The 16,184-nt window shown below is 39.2% G+C and overlaps 1 protein-coding gene and 1 non-coding gene across 5 annotated transcripts in view; both read left to right on the top strand.

The window, feature by feature from the left end:
- Positions 1–16,184, top strand: part of KAT6B (lysine acetyltransferase 6B) — a 185,688-nt gene that overhangs the window by 124,969 nt on the left and 44,535 nt on the right. For 2 of the 4 annotated variants that reach the window (XM_040242364.1, XM_040242365.1), the window contains exons 5-10: positions 5,629–5,744; positions 5,988–6,069; positions 8,445–8,577; positions 11,498–12,429; positions 13,428–13,549; positions 15,395–15,510. In XM_040242364.1, coding sequence (XP_040098298.1) covers positions 5,629–5,744; positions 5,988–6,069; positions 8,445–8,577; positions 11,498–12,429; positions 13,428–13,549; positions 15,395–15,510 — 1,501 coding nt within the window. The remainder of the gene's footprint in view (positions 1–5,628; positions 5,745–5,987; positions 6,070–8,444; positions 8,578–11,497; positions 12,430–13,427; positions 13,550–15,394; positions 15,511–16,184) is intronic. The other 2 variants (XM_040242366.1, XM_040242367.1) reach the window with 2 other exon arrangements.
- Positions 4,810–4,880, top strand: TRNAG-GCC. The gene has a single exon. It is a non-coding gene; the product is annotated as a tRNA-Gly (tRNA).

Here is a 16,184-nt window from a genome sequence, read left to right as displayed (position 1 = left end):
TCATCACAGACACCGAAGGGCTGTTCGAAGCACTAATAGTCTTCAGGTCTTTGGAAATGTTGGGACTAGGAAGTGATTTTACTTGACTTTCATGGATCAGCCTACTTTGAAATTAACACTGTTATATTCTCTTTGCCTCATTAAGACCAAATTATCTTTAATTAGCTTCACATAAGTATTAGATATTATACCAAATGAAATTTTGTGTCTGCTGCTCAGATTGCTGGGTGGTTAAATCTTACTTACAGATGAGTTCTGTGCATGTGTGTTTTCAAATTAGCAAATCTAAGATAAGTGCATAGTTCAAAATTACAGCATCATTCTAAGTGGAAGCTCATTGACACTGGAGACAGCGTGGCTGCTGAGATGCAGTTGGAGAGCAGGAAGATTACCATTGTACAGTGAAGGGAGCCAGAGACATGGAGTTGTGCCCCAGTCTGTCCTCAGGAGACCTGAAGTCTCTCCTGGGTTTGTTTTATTGGTGTTAACCCTGAATAAAACTTGTCTGCCTTCTGCTCCCAGTGAGCTGGTTGGTGCAATATACATATATATGTAGTCACCAGCTTCTTGAGATTACTGTGAGAAAATACCCCAGGGATTGGTTGGTTAGTTGTCCAGCTTCACACTGACTATACACAGATTGAAAACTAGGTTTGGAAGAATCCCCTTAACCAGGAAGAAACCTTGAGATGAACTCTAAAGAGGACTAGACAGGGATGGAGGAGGAAGGATTGGTGAGCCCCCCTCTCCACAAGCTCAAAGCTGGATTGACAGTCCAAGCAGAGTAACAGGAAGCAGAAGCCTTGCTTCTGACCTGTTATTTCACTAAAATTCTGCTGGTATGATTAACAGTGACCTCCATGTAGCAAACTCTAAAGGTGCCTTCTAAGTGTTTGTAAAACTCTAGGGACTTCCCTGGCAGGCAGGTGGTTAAGCCTCTGCGTTTCCACTGCAGGGGGCACAAGTTAATCTCTTTTGGAGGAACTAAGACATCCTGCATGCTGTCCAGTGGCGTGGCAAAAAAAAAAAAAAAGTCTAGTGGACATCTTTCAATCTACAACAAATACTCCTCTCAGTCATATTTGAGTTGCTGAGAATCTTTTTCCATGAAATGTTCTCATCTTTTGACTTCTGTGATTTCATATTCTCTGTTTTCTCTCTATCAGTTCAGTTCTTCCAGATCTTTGGTGAGCTCCTTGGCCCTCTCTTCATCACCTCAGAGTTTCTTCAGGCTTTCATCCTTGGCCCTATGTTTCCTCACTTTGGTTCATAGCTTCTCCTGGGTTCCAGACCCTTAGGTATAAGCACCTCCAGGACTCCTCTTCTTGACACTTCATGGGCTCCTCAGAGATAATATCCAAAACCGCTTATGAACCTTGCCCTGCTCCTTCCTCCCCAAACAACCACCACCACTCTGGCAAAGACAGAAATCTTAGCAAACAAAGACATCCTGCTTCTCCTCGGGGATTTCCCATTTCAGCAAATGACACACACCAGCTACGCATTCAGTTCTACAAGCCCTCCTCTGTCCTATTCTCTCACAGCAAGAAATTACCAAAAATGCATTGATTGTAGGTCCTAATATGTATTCTACGTCCTCAGTATATCCACAGCCTTCACCAGACCTGCTCAGAGCTGCTATGATAATAAGCTAGCTTTAATCTTCATACTCTTTCTCCTCATCCATTTTGCATAGTTCAGCATAAATTACTTTTTAAAACCATACATCTAATCACAGAATTTTTAGTGTCCATCAGTTAACCTCAGGAAAAATCCAAGCCCAAAACACTCTTCTGGATTGGGCTTCTGTTGACCCCTTTGCACATCACCATCCCTGTCACACTATGCTGCTGCTGCTGCTAAGTCGCTTCAGTCCGTGTCCGACTCTGTGCGACCCCGTATACAGAAGCCCACCAGGCTCCCCCGTCCCTGGGATTCTCCAGGCAAGAACACTGGAGTGGGTTGCCATTTCCTTCTCCAGTTCATGAAGGTGAAAAAAGAAAGTGAAGTCACTCAGTCGTATCTGACTCTTAGCGACCCCATGGACTGCAGCCTACCAGGCTCCTCTGTCCATGGGATTTTCCAGGCAAGAGTACTGGAGTGGGTTGCCATTGCCTTCTCCGCTATCACACTATATAAGGTTATAAAGAGGTTATATCAAACTTCTTTCCTCTTCTTAAATGTCCCCATGTTCATCCCTGTGTTCTCCTGTCACTGCACATGCTGCTCTCTCCCACCCTGCCCGCCTCTGCTCCCCTCTGATCTCACTCATCCTTTGGTGTCTTTTTAGGAAGGCCTTCCTCTAATCTCTTGCTAGACTTGCCCACATCTCCAAGCCAGCCTATCCTAATTCTTGTCTAATGGTTGTCTTTCCTGCTGGACCATGCAATCTGAAATGTCTGTCCTTTTCCTCATTGTGTCTTCAGTGGACAGGTAGTTGGTCAGATAACTGAGCTGAGGGACCCAGTGTCTTGAGTCTTTCATAGTTTTTCCATTGCTGCTGTAATAAACTGCCACAAAACTGTGAACAGAATTCAGTTCCTTGCACATGCAGGACCAGTTTCCCCATTTCTTGCTGTCACGTACTCGGCATCCCCTGCTTCTCGTGGACGCCTGTACTTCTTGGCTTGTGTGCCTCCCGCTCCCCACTGGGTGCAGTCTTCTTGTTTTGAACCTCTCCTCCTCCTCTTGTCTCATGTTACTAACCAAGCTGGAGGATTCTCTGCTTTTAAGTACTTGTGACTAGATTGGAATCATTGCACAGATAATTCAGGATAATCTCCCATCTCAAGGCCTGTGCCCTTGGTCACATCTGCAAAGCCACTTTTGCCATGTCAGGTAATATATTTGTGTGTTTTAGGGATTACAAATAGACATATTTGGAGGGCACTATTCAGTCTACTACAGAGCCCATGGTTTTTCCTCCCATAATGCTTGACTCAAAAATCGCTTCTACTGACTTGTGGTCTCATTGGTACTTGTTTAATTTTAAACAGTACTCCTTTGGTTTTGCTGGACAAAACTGTTGTAAGTTATCAGTGCTTAAAATCTGCTGGTATAAGAATGAGTGTGTGTGTGTGTGTGTGTAAACCACCATGAATTGTGTCAGCAGAGAGAACCCAAATTTTAGAGGGGATTGTTGAGTTTACAGAACGGCTAAAATGGGAGGTAAGGAATTGAATTATCAATAGATTGTGTACTAGCATATCAAGACTCAGTTACAGTCTTTTGTGTAAAGTTGGCAGTGAGAAAATAAAATGGAAATATTTCTTCATCCCTCAGCATCCTTTACAGAATCATAGAAATTTAGAGCTGGAAGGGATCTATGGCCAATTCTCTTGAGCTAAATAAAGGTAAGATTGCTGCCTGAAGGAAAGATAGACTAAAGATTTTAGAATTTGATAGGGTAGCTTAAATGGTAGTAGTTGCAATATAATATTACTTAAAGTGAGAGGAAGCAATAAGAAGAAGAAGAAGTGGCTGAAATCCATTAACTTTCAAAAGTATAATTAATTATTAAAAATTATTTTTATAGGATATCTGTGAGAAAAAAATAGTAAGCTATAATATGATGTGAATTACCTTAGTTGCTGGATATTAAGCTACAAAGTACAAAAGCAGATTTTAATGCAGAGAAAAATTTAGTGCTTGAAATTGAGGTCATATGTGCTAGTGATGTATGACTTACAGGAAGTAATAAAAAGGGAGAAAAAAGAGAAGTAAATGGTGTACTTTTAAGCTGATGGGACCCATTTTAAGGGTGGAATTTAAATTGCTGTTCCTTAAAACTTGAGTTTTTACCCCCCTCACTATGTAAGTGAGGGCGGGAAAGCCCTGATCAAAGTAGACCTTCCCCTCCCTCTTCAGAGTATCCTTCTTAAAGTCTAAAAGCGAGCTGTCTTTGTTTGCTGTTCCTGAGCAGGAAGAGGTGATTGATACCATTTATATATATATATAAACTCGCCCCCCCCCCCATTCATTTGAATGAGAGAAGCCCTTGTAAAAGAAAAGTGTCATAGGTTAAATGCATCTGCCTGGGTGTCTACTGCCTGAGGTCATAATCCTAGGACAGCATTTTATTTGCTCAACATCTTAAATACAGATGTTTAGGTTTTTGTTGTTGTTGTTTTTTTTTTTAAACTCAGGAATAGTGTGCTTTTATTAACAGTATTGATGATTGATTTTGAATGTTTTTACTTCAAAAAGCCAAATCTCCTGGTGGGTAGAATTTTATGAAGCACCTGTTAAGCTTTAGGAAGGAGGACCTTTTTGGCAGCCACCCAAAATACATATTTAAACAATGAGCCTGCCAAAGTCAGGAAATTATAAAACAGTTCTGAAATTGCAGAATCTGCTTTTTTTTTTTTTTTTTATTACCCCTCAGGTTTCTTTTGCAGCTTGGTTATAAGTTCTTTCACATGGGACTTACTAACATCCATACTATTTTAAGACCAGATTTAGGAAACTAAAATCAAATTTGGAGGTCTTAGGTTTATGTGATAAAAGACCATCAGATTTTAAACTTCCAGAGTCTGGACTCAAACTCCCCAAACCTTTCAGAGAGATCTATTACTCAGTGTAGCCTGGCTGACTTTCTCAAGTGGTGCTATCCCTTGGGGTCTCCAGTTTTCCTGTGTGAGGTGAGAGCTGCTAGATGAAAAGTGTGTCCAAAACAGGGTGGAAAAGCCGCACTCTCAGAAAAATGTGGGACGCTTGCTAAGGGTATGCTTCTTGACGTGTTCTCTGTAGCCTGGACTTTGCAACTTCTTAACTCCCCAATTCACCGTCTCTATTCCTGCTTACAGAGCTTCCCAGATGACTCAGTGGTAAAGAACCTGCCTGCCAAGCAGGAGACCCAGGTTCGATCCCTGGGTTGGAAAGATCCCCTGGAGAAGGAAATGGCAACCCACTCCAGTATTCTTGCCTGGAAAATCCCATGGACAGAGGAGACTGGTGAGCTACAGTCAGTGGGGTCGCAAAGAGTCAGACGTGACTTAGCGACTTAAACGACAACTCCCACTTACAGATTTTAAATTCAGGAACCCAGGGCAAGATGGCAATAGTGTCTTCTTTGTATATCCCAGCAATTGGGATAGTCTTTGTATACTACTGAGATTTTTTCTTTTTTTGCATTTGTTCATTGTATTATGTTAAGCAGCATCAGATTTTTATTTAGTTAACTGTTGTTTTATGTTTTATGATTTCATTACACACAGAAAGTAGGAATCATTTGAACTTCAGCACTCTTCTCACAGGCCAGCAGGCCAGAAAGCTTTGGGGTAGATGGTGGTTGATGAAGAGGGCAAGGGCAAGAGATTTAACAGAAGGCACAGGTATGAGAACATGATCTGAGCATACATTATCTTCAAGTTCTCCAAGACTTGTGATTAGAATTGGTATACATTTTCCAAGTTTCTCTTAGGCAAAACATTTGTACAGTCACTCTGTCACATATCAGTGCTAGGGGGAAGGGCAGAAGGGAAAATATTTGGAATCTTTGATTTTTTTCGTATTTTCAAGTTCCTAAGGTTCTTTGGCTGACATCATCACTATCTATTAAATATTAGTGAGTTTAAAAAATTCAAGGCACCATTCCCATAAAGCAGTTTATTTTTTTTATTCTTACAGGACACCCATCCTGTTTGAAATTTTGTCCTGAATTAACAACAAATGTAAAGGCCTTAAGGTGGCAGTGCATCGAATGCAAGACGTGCAGTGCATGTAGAATCCAAGGCAAAAATGCAGTAAGTATGGCTCTCAATATCCATCTCCAGGTAAATTGTTAGCTTTCAGTGTTAAGGTTTTTCATTTTTGTAGATTGCTGCTATTTTCTTTTTAAATGTTTAGGTACATGTGATACCAAATTTCAGTAGGGATCGTGGTGCCGCTTTATCATATTTTATTATTGTTAACCAGATAACAAAAGAATTTGTGGCCTTTTACAGTTGATTTCAGTCTCAATTAGTCTCTAATATGCTACATTACAGGATAATATGCTTTTCTGTGACTCCTGTGATAGAGGATTCCATATGGAGTGCTGTGACCCCCCACTTTCCAGAATGCCAAAAGGTGAACCTTTAAACCTATTAAAAAATGTGCTTTATTAGGTACACATTAGCCTAGTCCTAATGGCTGACAGCTCAGGAGTATATAGGTTCTTTAAGCATTTTTTCATCCCTCCCACCTTCCTTATACTTGTGGGTTTAGTATAGGTTGTAAGCAGAGAAGTGTAAAAGCTTATAATTCGGGGGTAATGTATATAATAAATACTGTAATTCAGACACAGGACTAAAAAGATCATTCTTCTCCTAAAACCATTCCCCAGTAGAATAAATTTAGACTATGTAGGTCAAAAGTTTAGAGTATTCTCCATGTTGTTCAGTATAGTGTTCAGAGGTAAAACATTACCTGTTTTCGATGATGGTAATAATGACCCCCAAAAAGTCCTATAACAGGAGCCATTGCCATTTTCTTGGCTGTCGATTGATAATCTTGAACATGAAGATCCGAACTGTCTTACATGGGTATATCCGTATAGAATATGGGTTTTCTTCTCTGTTTATTGGGTAGTCAGCCAAGTTTAGCCTTCTTTTTCTCATATGATAATATATTGAACATTATAAATAACTTGGCCTTCTTATTACAAAGTTTATACATTTTCATTGTGAAAAATTTAGAAAATACCGATTGACATAAAGGAATGGAAACAATAATCAATTAGAAATTCCTTCCCTGCCCCACCCACCCTTTTAAAAAGAAATGGAAAATTCTGTACATGTTTATGGTTTTTCCCTCTTAACAATAGATTCTCATATTCCCATATCATTAAATATTCTCCCAAAGATAGTTTTTAATGAGCGTGTAGAACTCCATAGTATATAGAGCCGAGATTATAAGCATGATGACTGTGGGCCACAGAAATGTTTTATTGAGACTTCTCTTAACTATGTAACAGAAGATCTGGTTCTGTATTTAAAGATTTTTGAATTTGAATTTGCCAGTGTTCCATTCTGCCTCAGTCTCACTGCTACCTGTTGCTTTACATTCCAGCTTGCTTCAGTCACATATATTATACCTGGGTGGTTCCTGAACATAACTGATTTTGCAACCCCATGTTTTTCTAAAAAAAAAAATTTAACCAATTTCGTCTAGTGAATATTACAAATATTTCCAGTTTTTTCATCAACAATTATTGCCTTAAGATAAATTCCTCAGGGAGGAATTTCTGGATTGAAGGCTATGTCCATGAAAGGTCATGTCAGTTTTCAGGCCAGCCAGCAGTGCATGAGAATACCTGTTTCCCTGTATGATGATCAACACTCACCATTACTATATTTCATTGAATCTAAGACACATTTTTAAAAAACATTTTAACGTTTTTGAAATCAGATGCATCTTGTAGTCATAAATAGCTTAGATTCAATGTAATACAGTGTTACTATTTAAAATTTTTACCAGTTAGATAATAGAAAAAGTATGTCTGATAATTATTTTCTTTAGTGAAATTGAACATTTTTTTGTGTTTGGTTATTGGCTGTTTGTATATCATCTTGTAAAGCACCTGTTTTTATCCATTAATCATTTTTCTGTTAGGGCTTTTCACCTTTTTCTTACTGATTTGCAGAGGCTCTTTATATTTTCATGTCAAATCCATGAATCTTTTTCTTTATGGCTTCAGTCTTAAGTATCAGTCATGCTTAAATTATGTAACATTTAATTTTGTCACATAATATTCATCTGCCTAGAATTTGTGTTTATAAAAGATAGGAAGTAATTATTTTCCTTCCAGAGAGACATCTATTTGTTCTAGCACCCCTTTCTGAATCATTTCATCCTTTCCCCACTGATTTGAAATATGACTGTTATGATATGCTAAACCTCTCCGTTGTTCTGGCCTTTTAGTTCTTATCCATTGACCTGCTTCCATATGCCACACTTCAAATTATTGTAGCTCCACAGTACTTAAACGTTTTAAGTTTTCATTTTCAAAACTATATATTAGAATTATGACTTATTTACTATAGAAAATTCCCCAAAAGAGATGATAAAACAAGTATTTTTTTCCTAGAAATTCCAGTTGACTTAAAAATGTTCCAGTTGACTTAAAAATGTCTCCCTCGATTCCAAAAATGTATAATATCTGACAAGACTGGGTTTTCACGTGTGTTTACGTGGTGGAGGGAGGCTTGGTGACATGTTGGGCAAAACCTCATTGGAAGAATTCTCAGATGGGTCAGCCCTCTGCTCTCGTCACCTTGACCCTGGGAAAACTGACCTTTAGTGACAGCTTCCTGAGGAGAATGACAAAAGGGAACGATCCACCTTCTAGGGTAAAGTTCTGCATACAGGCATCCTTGGGCAGCTTATTACAGCTGCAGTTTATATTTACTCTCTCTCCTAAAATGAAACATTAAAATATTTTTCTCATATATATATTAATTCAGGGATGTGGATTTGCCAAGTCTGCAGACCAAAGAAAAAGGGAAGAAAACTACTTCATGAGAAAGCTGCACAAATAAAACGACGATATGCAAAACCCATTGGACGACCGAAAAATAAATTAAAGCAACGATTGTTGTAGGTTGAGATCTTATAAAAAAAAATCTTTTATGTTGTGCTTTAAAATACAGTTGATTGTAACCCCCTTAGATCCCATTAACTTTTTAGGATCATTTTTACAAACTCAAGGGATGAGGAATATTTCTTCTTTTGCATAAGCTGTGGAAATCTTTTTGAAAATAACATTTAAAATTACAATTGGCATTTTGAGGTCTTCTGTTGCCAGTATCTGTGATGCTTAGTGACATTTTTCGACCAGCAGGATAGAAGCAGAATGTAAGAATTGGAAAAACTCATTGTGCCTACTTTATTACTGGCTGAACATTAAAAGAGCTTAATTATATAAATATTTTTATAGGAATTTTTAAAACAAGAGAGGGATTTGTTCACATCTATAATGACTCTGTTTTGTTACCCCAGATAACATTTTAGAAAAATACTTCTTGTTTCTGGTACTAATGTAGTATTACAACTTTTTAAGATCCCTTTTATGAAATAGAAGCTTCTAAGAAATCTGCAAATGACTGTCCTAATGTTTGCCTCCAGAGAGTTAGACAGGACCATTTGGTATGTGCACATGTATACAAACATATAGACAAAATAATATATTTGCAGTAGCATGCAGTTCTATTGGATTGGCCAAAAAATTCATTCAGGTTATTGCATAACATCTTAGGGAAAATCCAAACGATATACTTTTTGGCTAACCCAATGCTATGTTAGCCCCATTTCCTCTAGCATGTGGCCATGTGGTTGCCATTAAAGCCAAATAGAACATTTAGCTGGAATTACTGGAGAAGTAGAGAAAAGAGGTGTAATGAGTGTGTTTGTTTTTTTTAACCCATATAGAATATAGAACTGAATATCAGCATTAGGTAAGGTGTTTAGAAATGAAATCTGTAGACTTGCATATCTGAAGCAGCTCTGTCTGTAAGACCATTGTCTTTCTCTTTGGGCTTAGTGAAAGGGTCATTATAATGTAGAAATGAACAGGAACTCTACACACAGTGAAGAAACACCAGGTGTCTTACTTGCTTACTCTCCCCTCTCCCTTAGTTTTATCTGAAGCAATTCATTTCACTATTACCTGTTCTCAGGAAAACAGTATCCTCCTGCACTTTTATCTCCCAAAGGAGAAATAGAAAATGCATGCTCCTTTCTAGAGTGTTTTAAAAAATCTTCTAACTGGTGGACATTCTAATACGGAATTTGTGTTAATTTGTAGAGGCAAACATGAAACATATTCATGAATAAAATCTTTCATGTTAGCATCACTTGAAGTAGGAATTATGTGTTTTTGTGTTCATCCAGTGTTAAGCATTGTTCTTGAAATGGGACTGTATCCTCAGGGCCCAATTTAAAAAACCGAATTAGGATATAAACTTTCTAAACAAAGGACACAGCTGAAAATTACATCTGGCACCAATCCTAACTTTTTGTTTGTCCAAAATTGTCCTTTGAGCTTAGGAATTTTTAAGACAGTCTGGGGAGTTTTCCTTTTTACATGCTTTATAAGCATATTATCCTTTCTGGGCAATCGATTCCAGATACAGTCCAAATGTAACATTCTGATGCAAAACATTTTATCCTGGATGAGTTGTTTACTGGTGACTCTCACTGTGACACTCGAGATCTCCAGCTCTAACCTGATCTGGCTGACTTGGTGGCGTTGGGCGAAGCTCCTGGCCGTTGAGCTGCTTCAGATGAGCCTTAGTAGCTCGCTCCGTTGACCTACGCCAGCCTCCCCTTTAGGGCGACTGCTGAAATTGTTCATCAAATCTCTATGTACAGGATAACCACTAAGCTATGCTCTTCTTTTTGTAATTACTTAAAGATATTTTTATACTTTAAGATCATATCATTTTCAGGCTTCCATTTCTTCATTACTAGCCGTCAGCTCAACTGATAATTTTTAAGGTCCGTTCTCGGGCCCCAGCACTGCCATAATTCACATGCACATGTTTCTGCTGTATAAAATTCTGCTGCAAAACGGGTGGCTTTCCAAGCCCTAGCCTGAGGCGAAGGCAGGCAGCTGCCGTTCCTGTCTGCAGCTGTGCTAGCAGAGTGACCTCCCGTCTCCACTGAGCACACAGCTGTATGAGCAGAACCAGCCTCACATGAACTGAAATAGCAGTCAGAACCAGTGTGTAAAGATTCCGATGCCAGGTGTCTGATAATGACCATGGTAAATGTGCTGCTTCTCCACCAGACTTTCCATGTCATGTCTGACCTGCTGTAGCTTTTCTTTAACCATTTCTTCAGTTTTTTGCTATTGTTGTCCTTTTTTCAGCAATATTTTATGCTGCAATTAATTGTCTCCTCTCCTTAGAGAGTATTATTGGTTATCTTATCATTCCTAAGCATAAAATGCTAAGAGGAAGAGGGTATTTTTTTAATGTTTTCTTTAAAAAAAAAAAAAACTATAGATAATTACTAAATTCTGTTTCTATCAATTTTCCATTTGAGTTAAAATTGCTTCTAACTAGAGATTACATAAGTTTCTTCTTTCACTTCGAGATAATACTTATGACTTCTTTCTTTTAATACTTTTTTAAAAAGGCATTGCAGAAAATCACAATTATGTATAATGACACAAGGGGTAACATTTTTTTATTTAACTATAATGAAACCATGAGGTGATCTTTTAATCTCCTCAAAAATTTTCTTACTCATAATGCCCTTGGGTGCACATGATTCTTCCAGTACCTGTTGGACAGGCCCTGGGAGAATCATGACTCACTAGCGTAGTGGCTGCAACCTGTTTCAACAGAGAAAAACACCTCAGTGAAGGCACACACACACAAGCAGGGCTTTAGGGTTGCAATTCAGTTTTTTAAGTTTAAGCCCGTTGACTGCATCTAGTTGCTATAAACTTGTATTAGAAACCTTTATAATTTTATTATTAAATGCTGACGCTATTCTCTAAATTTTTGCCTAGGTCTGTAACCAGTGATGAAGGATCCATGAATGCATTCACAGGAAGGGGGTCACCTGGTAGGGGTCAAAAGACTAAAGTCTGTACCACACCTTCATCCGGTCATGCTGCATCTGGGAAGGACTCAAGCAGCAGATTGGCTGTTACAGACCCCACTCGGCCTGGTGCCACCACCAAAATCACCACCACCTCCACCTACATTTCTGCCTCTACACTTAAAGTTAACAAGAAAACCAAAGGGCTCATTGATGGCCTTACTAAGTTTTTCACACCATCACCTGATGGTCGCAGATCACGAGGTGAAATAATAGACTTTTCAAAGCACTATCGTCCAAGGAAAAAGGTCTCTCAGAAACAGTCATGCACTTCTCATGTGTTGGCTCCAGGTACCACACAAAAGCTAAAACCTCCACTTTCTTCACTCCCAACCCCGACCCCCATCTCTGGTCAGAGCCCTAGCTCACAAAAGTCCAGCACTTCTGTCTCTTCTACCTCTCCCCAGAGTTCTTCCAGCCAGTCCAGCGTGCCCTCCTTTAGCAGTCTTACTAATAACAGCCAGCTGAAGGCACTCTTTGACGGACTCTCTCATATCTATACCACTCAGGGACAGTCTCGCCAAAAGGGACACCCAAGTTATGCACCACCTAAACGTATGCGTCGTAAAACCGAATTCCCTCTCACAGCAAAATCTAAAGCCCATTTCTTTGGAAAAAGAGATATTAGAAGTAGGTTTATTTCTCACTCCTCCTCCTCTAGCTGGGGGATGGCTAGAGGGCGTATTTTTAAAGCAATTGCTCACTTCAAGCGAACAACTTTCCTTAAAAAGCACAGGATGCTAGGCAGGTTAAAATATAAAGTGACCCCTCAGATGGGGACCCCCTCACCAGGGAAGGGGAGCTTGACAGACGGAAGGATTAAACCTGATCAGGATGATGGTAAGCAAAAGGTCAAAGCTCCAACCAAACCTGCGTCCGTCCCTTTCCCCCCAACCCCCGGAAAAAAACAGAATCAATCAATTCCTATTTGTCACATAGGTCTTAGCTATTTCTCTTGTTCTCCACTTCACTTTCATACAGAAGCAGTGAAACTTTGACCTTTTTCTAATGCTGACTAAACCTCCAAAACATTGTTTTTTCAACTAATACTCTCCCACTCTGATGATTTCCTTCCATTTGTAGTGACACTAGGGCCCCCCCCAGATGCTGTCATAGCGTTGCTTATGGCGCTGTGGTCCCGCATGAGCAGCCACTGTCGCGCTTCCGCCACGCCCCCCACCCCGTGCCACCCCTCCAGCCACAGCGCTGTGTGGCCACGTGCTGTCCGCGCTTCCGGCAGGGGGGACGTCGGCTCCTCATTTCCCTCTGTCCATTGCTTTCTCATGACAAAGTTCATCCTGCTTCCTTCTCAACAGAGCCTGATCTGTAATTCTGTGAAGTGTGCTTTTTTGGATGTGAGTGTGTCTGTGTGTGTATTCACCTCAGGGAGAAAACCGATTTCATGATTTCATTTAACAGATTGGCCCGTTACATGTGCTATCCTTTATATAAAACAAAAGCCAAACTATGTGTCATTGGGACAGAATGATAGATTTTATTGTCTCAAACATGATCATGGGAATTCTATACCTAGACATTGCTATGCCTTCTAATCTTGGTTGAAAACTGTGATTTTTTTTTGTATTGCTCTTACTTTCTCGTGTTTGTTTACTGAAGCTAAAAGAAGATGACAATGATAATTCAAATAATTTGGGTATGGCAGGGAAAAGGTACTGCTGGATCTATGAGTAGCGCTTAGATGTAAAAGCTTATAAAGCTTTAAAAAAAAAAATTCCCTATTTGCCCACTGTGCTAATTTGGTACCATTTTGGTAATTATATGGTGGTTATTCATGATGCAAGTCAATAAATACACTTTCTGCTGGTTTTAAATGACAGATACGGAAATCAAAATAAGCATCAAACAGGAAAGTACAGATATAAATGTGATTGGAAACAAGGATACCGTTACTGAAGAGGATTTGGATGTTTTCAAGCAGGCCCAGGAACTGTCTTGGGAGGTAAGGCCAGAATACTGCAATCCAGAAACCAAGATAATATATGACTTTTGTATCTGACTACTGTGAAATTAACTGCCTTGATTTTATAAAGAATCCCCTTCAAAATCTTTTATGGTTCTTTAACTGCTACCATCATTTCTGTTGACTGTACATTCAAAAGTCCTGACTTTGAGTTGTCTTCACTCTCACAAGTTGGTAATGGCTCAGCTGGTCTCACAAAATAGGCCAGAGTAGCAGTTGTTGAGGCAGATTTTAAAAAATGCTTCTGGGGTAAAGAATAGATTTCTGATTATTCTTGCTCAAATTAAGAAAATACCCCTTTTAAATAGCTCACTGAAAGAAGAAATCACTTTTAAATTGACCAGTGCTCCTTCCAGCTCAGATGGCCAGCAATATGAAAAACGTCTCCTGATTTTAACTCCTGGGCATTGGTGAAGACATTATGGTGTTGCATAATCAGTTGTAATTACTTTTATTTTCAATGTCCAGTAATTTCTTTTAAATGATTTCCCTAAGATAGTAAGTCTACTTAGCTTATTTTCACCAAAACATTGAAAAGAAGGGCTGTTGGACTTGTCAGAAACAAATTTATTACGGATTGTGAGTTTTTCTGTTAGTAGACCACATTTAGTAGCCGACTCATTGGAAAAGACTGATGCTGAGAAGAATTGAAGGTAAAAGTAGATGAGGGCGGCCTAAGATGAGATGGTTAGATAGCATCACTGACTCAGTGGACATAAATTTGAGCAAACTCCGGGAGATAGTGAAAGACAGGGAACCCTTGCATATTGCAGTCCATCAGGTCACAAAGACTCGGACACAATTTAGCAGCTGAACAAGACCACATTCTCAGGGCACGATATTTATCGATAGATTACCTGCTCTACCTCACTTCCTTTTGTGGGGAGTAGGGATCTGTCTGAAGGCTCTTGAGGTTTAGTTTTAGTAGAAACCACCTGGACTAAATACTTGTGCTTATTTCTCCTTGAGGGGCCATTGGATATTTCCATTCCTCATTCTGCATTCTTTGTAGTGTTTTTCCCTTTGGCTAAGATAAAATGTATCCCACCACCACCCACCCCATGCCCCCCACCCCACCCGGCGCCCCCTAGTCACTGAGATTTGAAGTCCTTAAATATTACCACTTTGGGAGATTGTATCTGGCATTCATATTTAAACATGATGAACAGCAAGCAATTACCTGAAAGTTACTGCTAAACCTAAAGCCTGTTCTATCCAACCCAGTAACCCTGGCTTTTCCATTCAAGAATATGTCTTGGCTGTGTCAGGCACTGGGCTAGACCCTGGCAATGTCCGGATGAATCAGGCAGGCAAAGTTCTAACCTCCTGCATGAGAGTAAAAGGAGATGGGTATCAAACTGCAGACTTCAAATTGATTATTTAATTACAGTTGGGGTAAATGTTACTTGGTGGAGAACAGGAACTGTTAACAGTGAGACAGTGTGTAATGGCGCATCATAGAATTTCCTGTTTTAATACATTGTAGCAGATCACTGCGTGTTCATAGAGGTTTGTATGTTCTAACAGGTACTCATTTTTTCCTATATTGGTAATACTGTTTCTTAAGAGTATTTGTTTAGATATGTATATGATACAAAGTTGACTTTTGTTTCACAAAGGCCTATAGTGATTTTTTCAACAACATGAAAACAATTCTGCTGTAAATTAACTGGGGAAAATATTGTTTATGTAAGAAACCAAATCAAGGAAAAAAATTTAGCCATTGTAAAGCATTGGTAGATTTTCATAACCACTGGTGAAAGAACCAAAGTGTAAGTGAAGAAATCCTCTTCTGAGACTTCTGTTTTGTTTTCTTTCTGACAGAAAATAGAGTGTGAAAGTGGAGTGGAAGACTGTGGCCGGTACCCTTCTGTAATAGAATTTGGGAAATATGAAATCCAAACCTGGTACTCCTCGCCTTACCCACAGGAATATGCAAGGTAATGGAATAAGCCTGGCAGGTGTGCAGCCTTAACGTGCCACATGTAGGAAGGAGCCTTCTAGAACTGAAACTAGGTGATTTTTTAAGACATAAATTTTGAGTGTCAATTTCAGTTCAATTTCAGGTGGTTCCAAAACTATCGCTTTTGTCAGCACCTTCTTATAGTAGTCATTGTTCTATACAAACACCTTATACTCCTTAGTTACACCAGTGTTGTAAATTTCTGGGGAAATTCTGCTGTAAATTAACTGGGGAAATATCGTTTATGTAAGAAAGCAAATCAAGAAAAAAAATTTAGCCATTGTAAAGTATTTGGTAGTTTCTTCTTAGTTGTCTTTTTCATTTTCCTAATTAGGCTTGTTAGTTTTATCTCATGATTTCTGGCATTTTATTGTCAAGTATTCTTTTTTTTTTTAACATAAATTAGAGCAAAAGACCTGGAGGAGGAACTGGCAACCTACTCCAGTATTCTTATCTGGAGAATCCCATGGACAGAGGAGCTTGACAGGCTACAGTCCACGGGGTCACAAGAGTCAGACACGACTAAAGCAGCTTAGCACTGAGCACACACAGCAAAAGAAGGAACTATGGAAGGAAATAGGTGGGAGTGGGTAGCCTTCAGAGATTCTTCCCCAAGTCTTGACTTTCAGAGCATCTGTGACTAACTTGTTA

This window comes from Oryx dammah, unplaced genomic scaffold (genome assembly GCF_014754425.2).
Source record: "Oryx dammah isolate SB20612 unplaced genomic scaffold, SCBI_Odam_1.1 HiC_scaffold_6, whole genome shotgun sequence".
Taxonomy (NCBI): domain Eukaryota; kingdom Metazoa; phylum Chordata; class Mammalia; order Artiodactyla; family Bovidae; genus Oryx; species Oryx dammah.
This window is presented reverse-complemented; position numbering and strand designations above follow the sequence as displayed.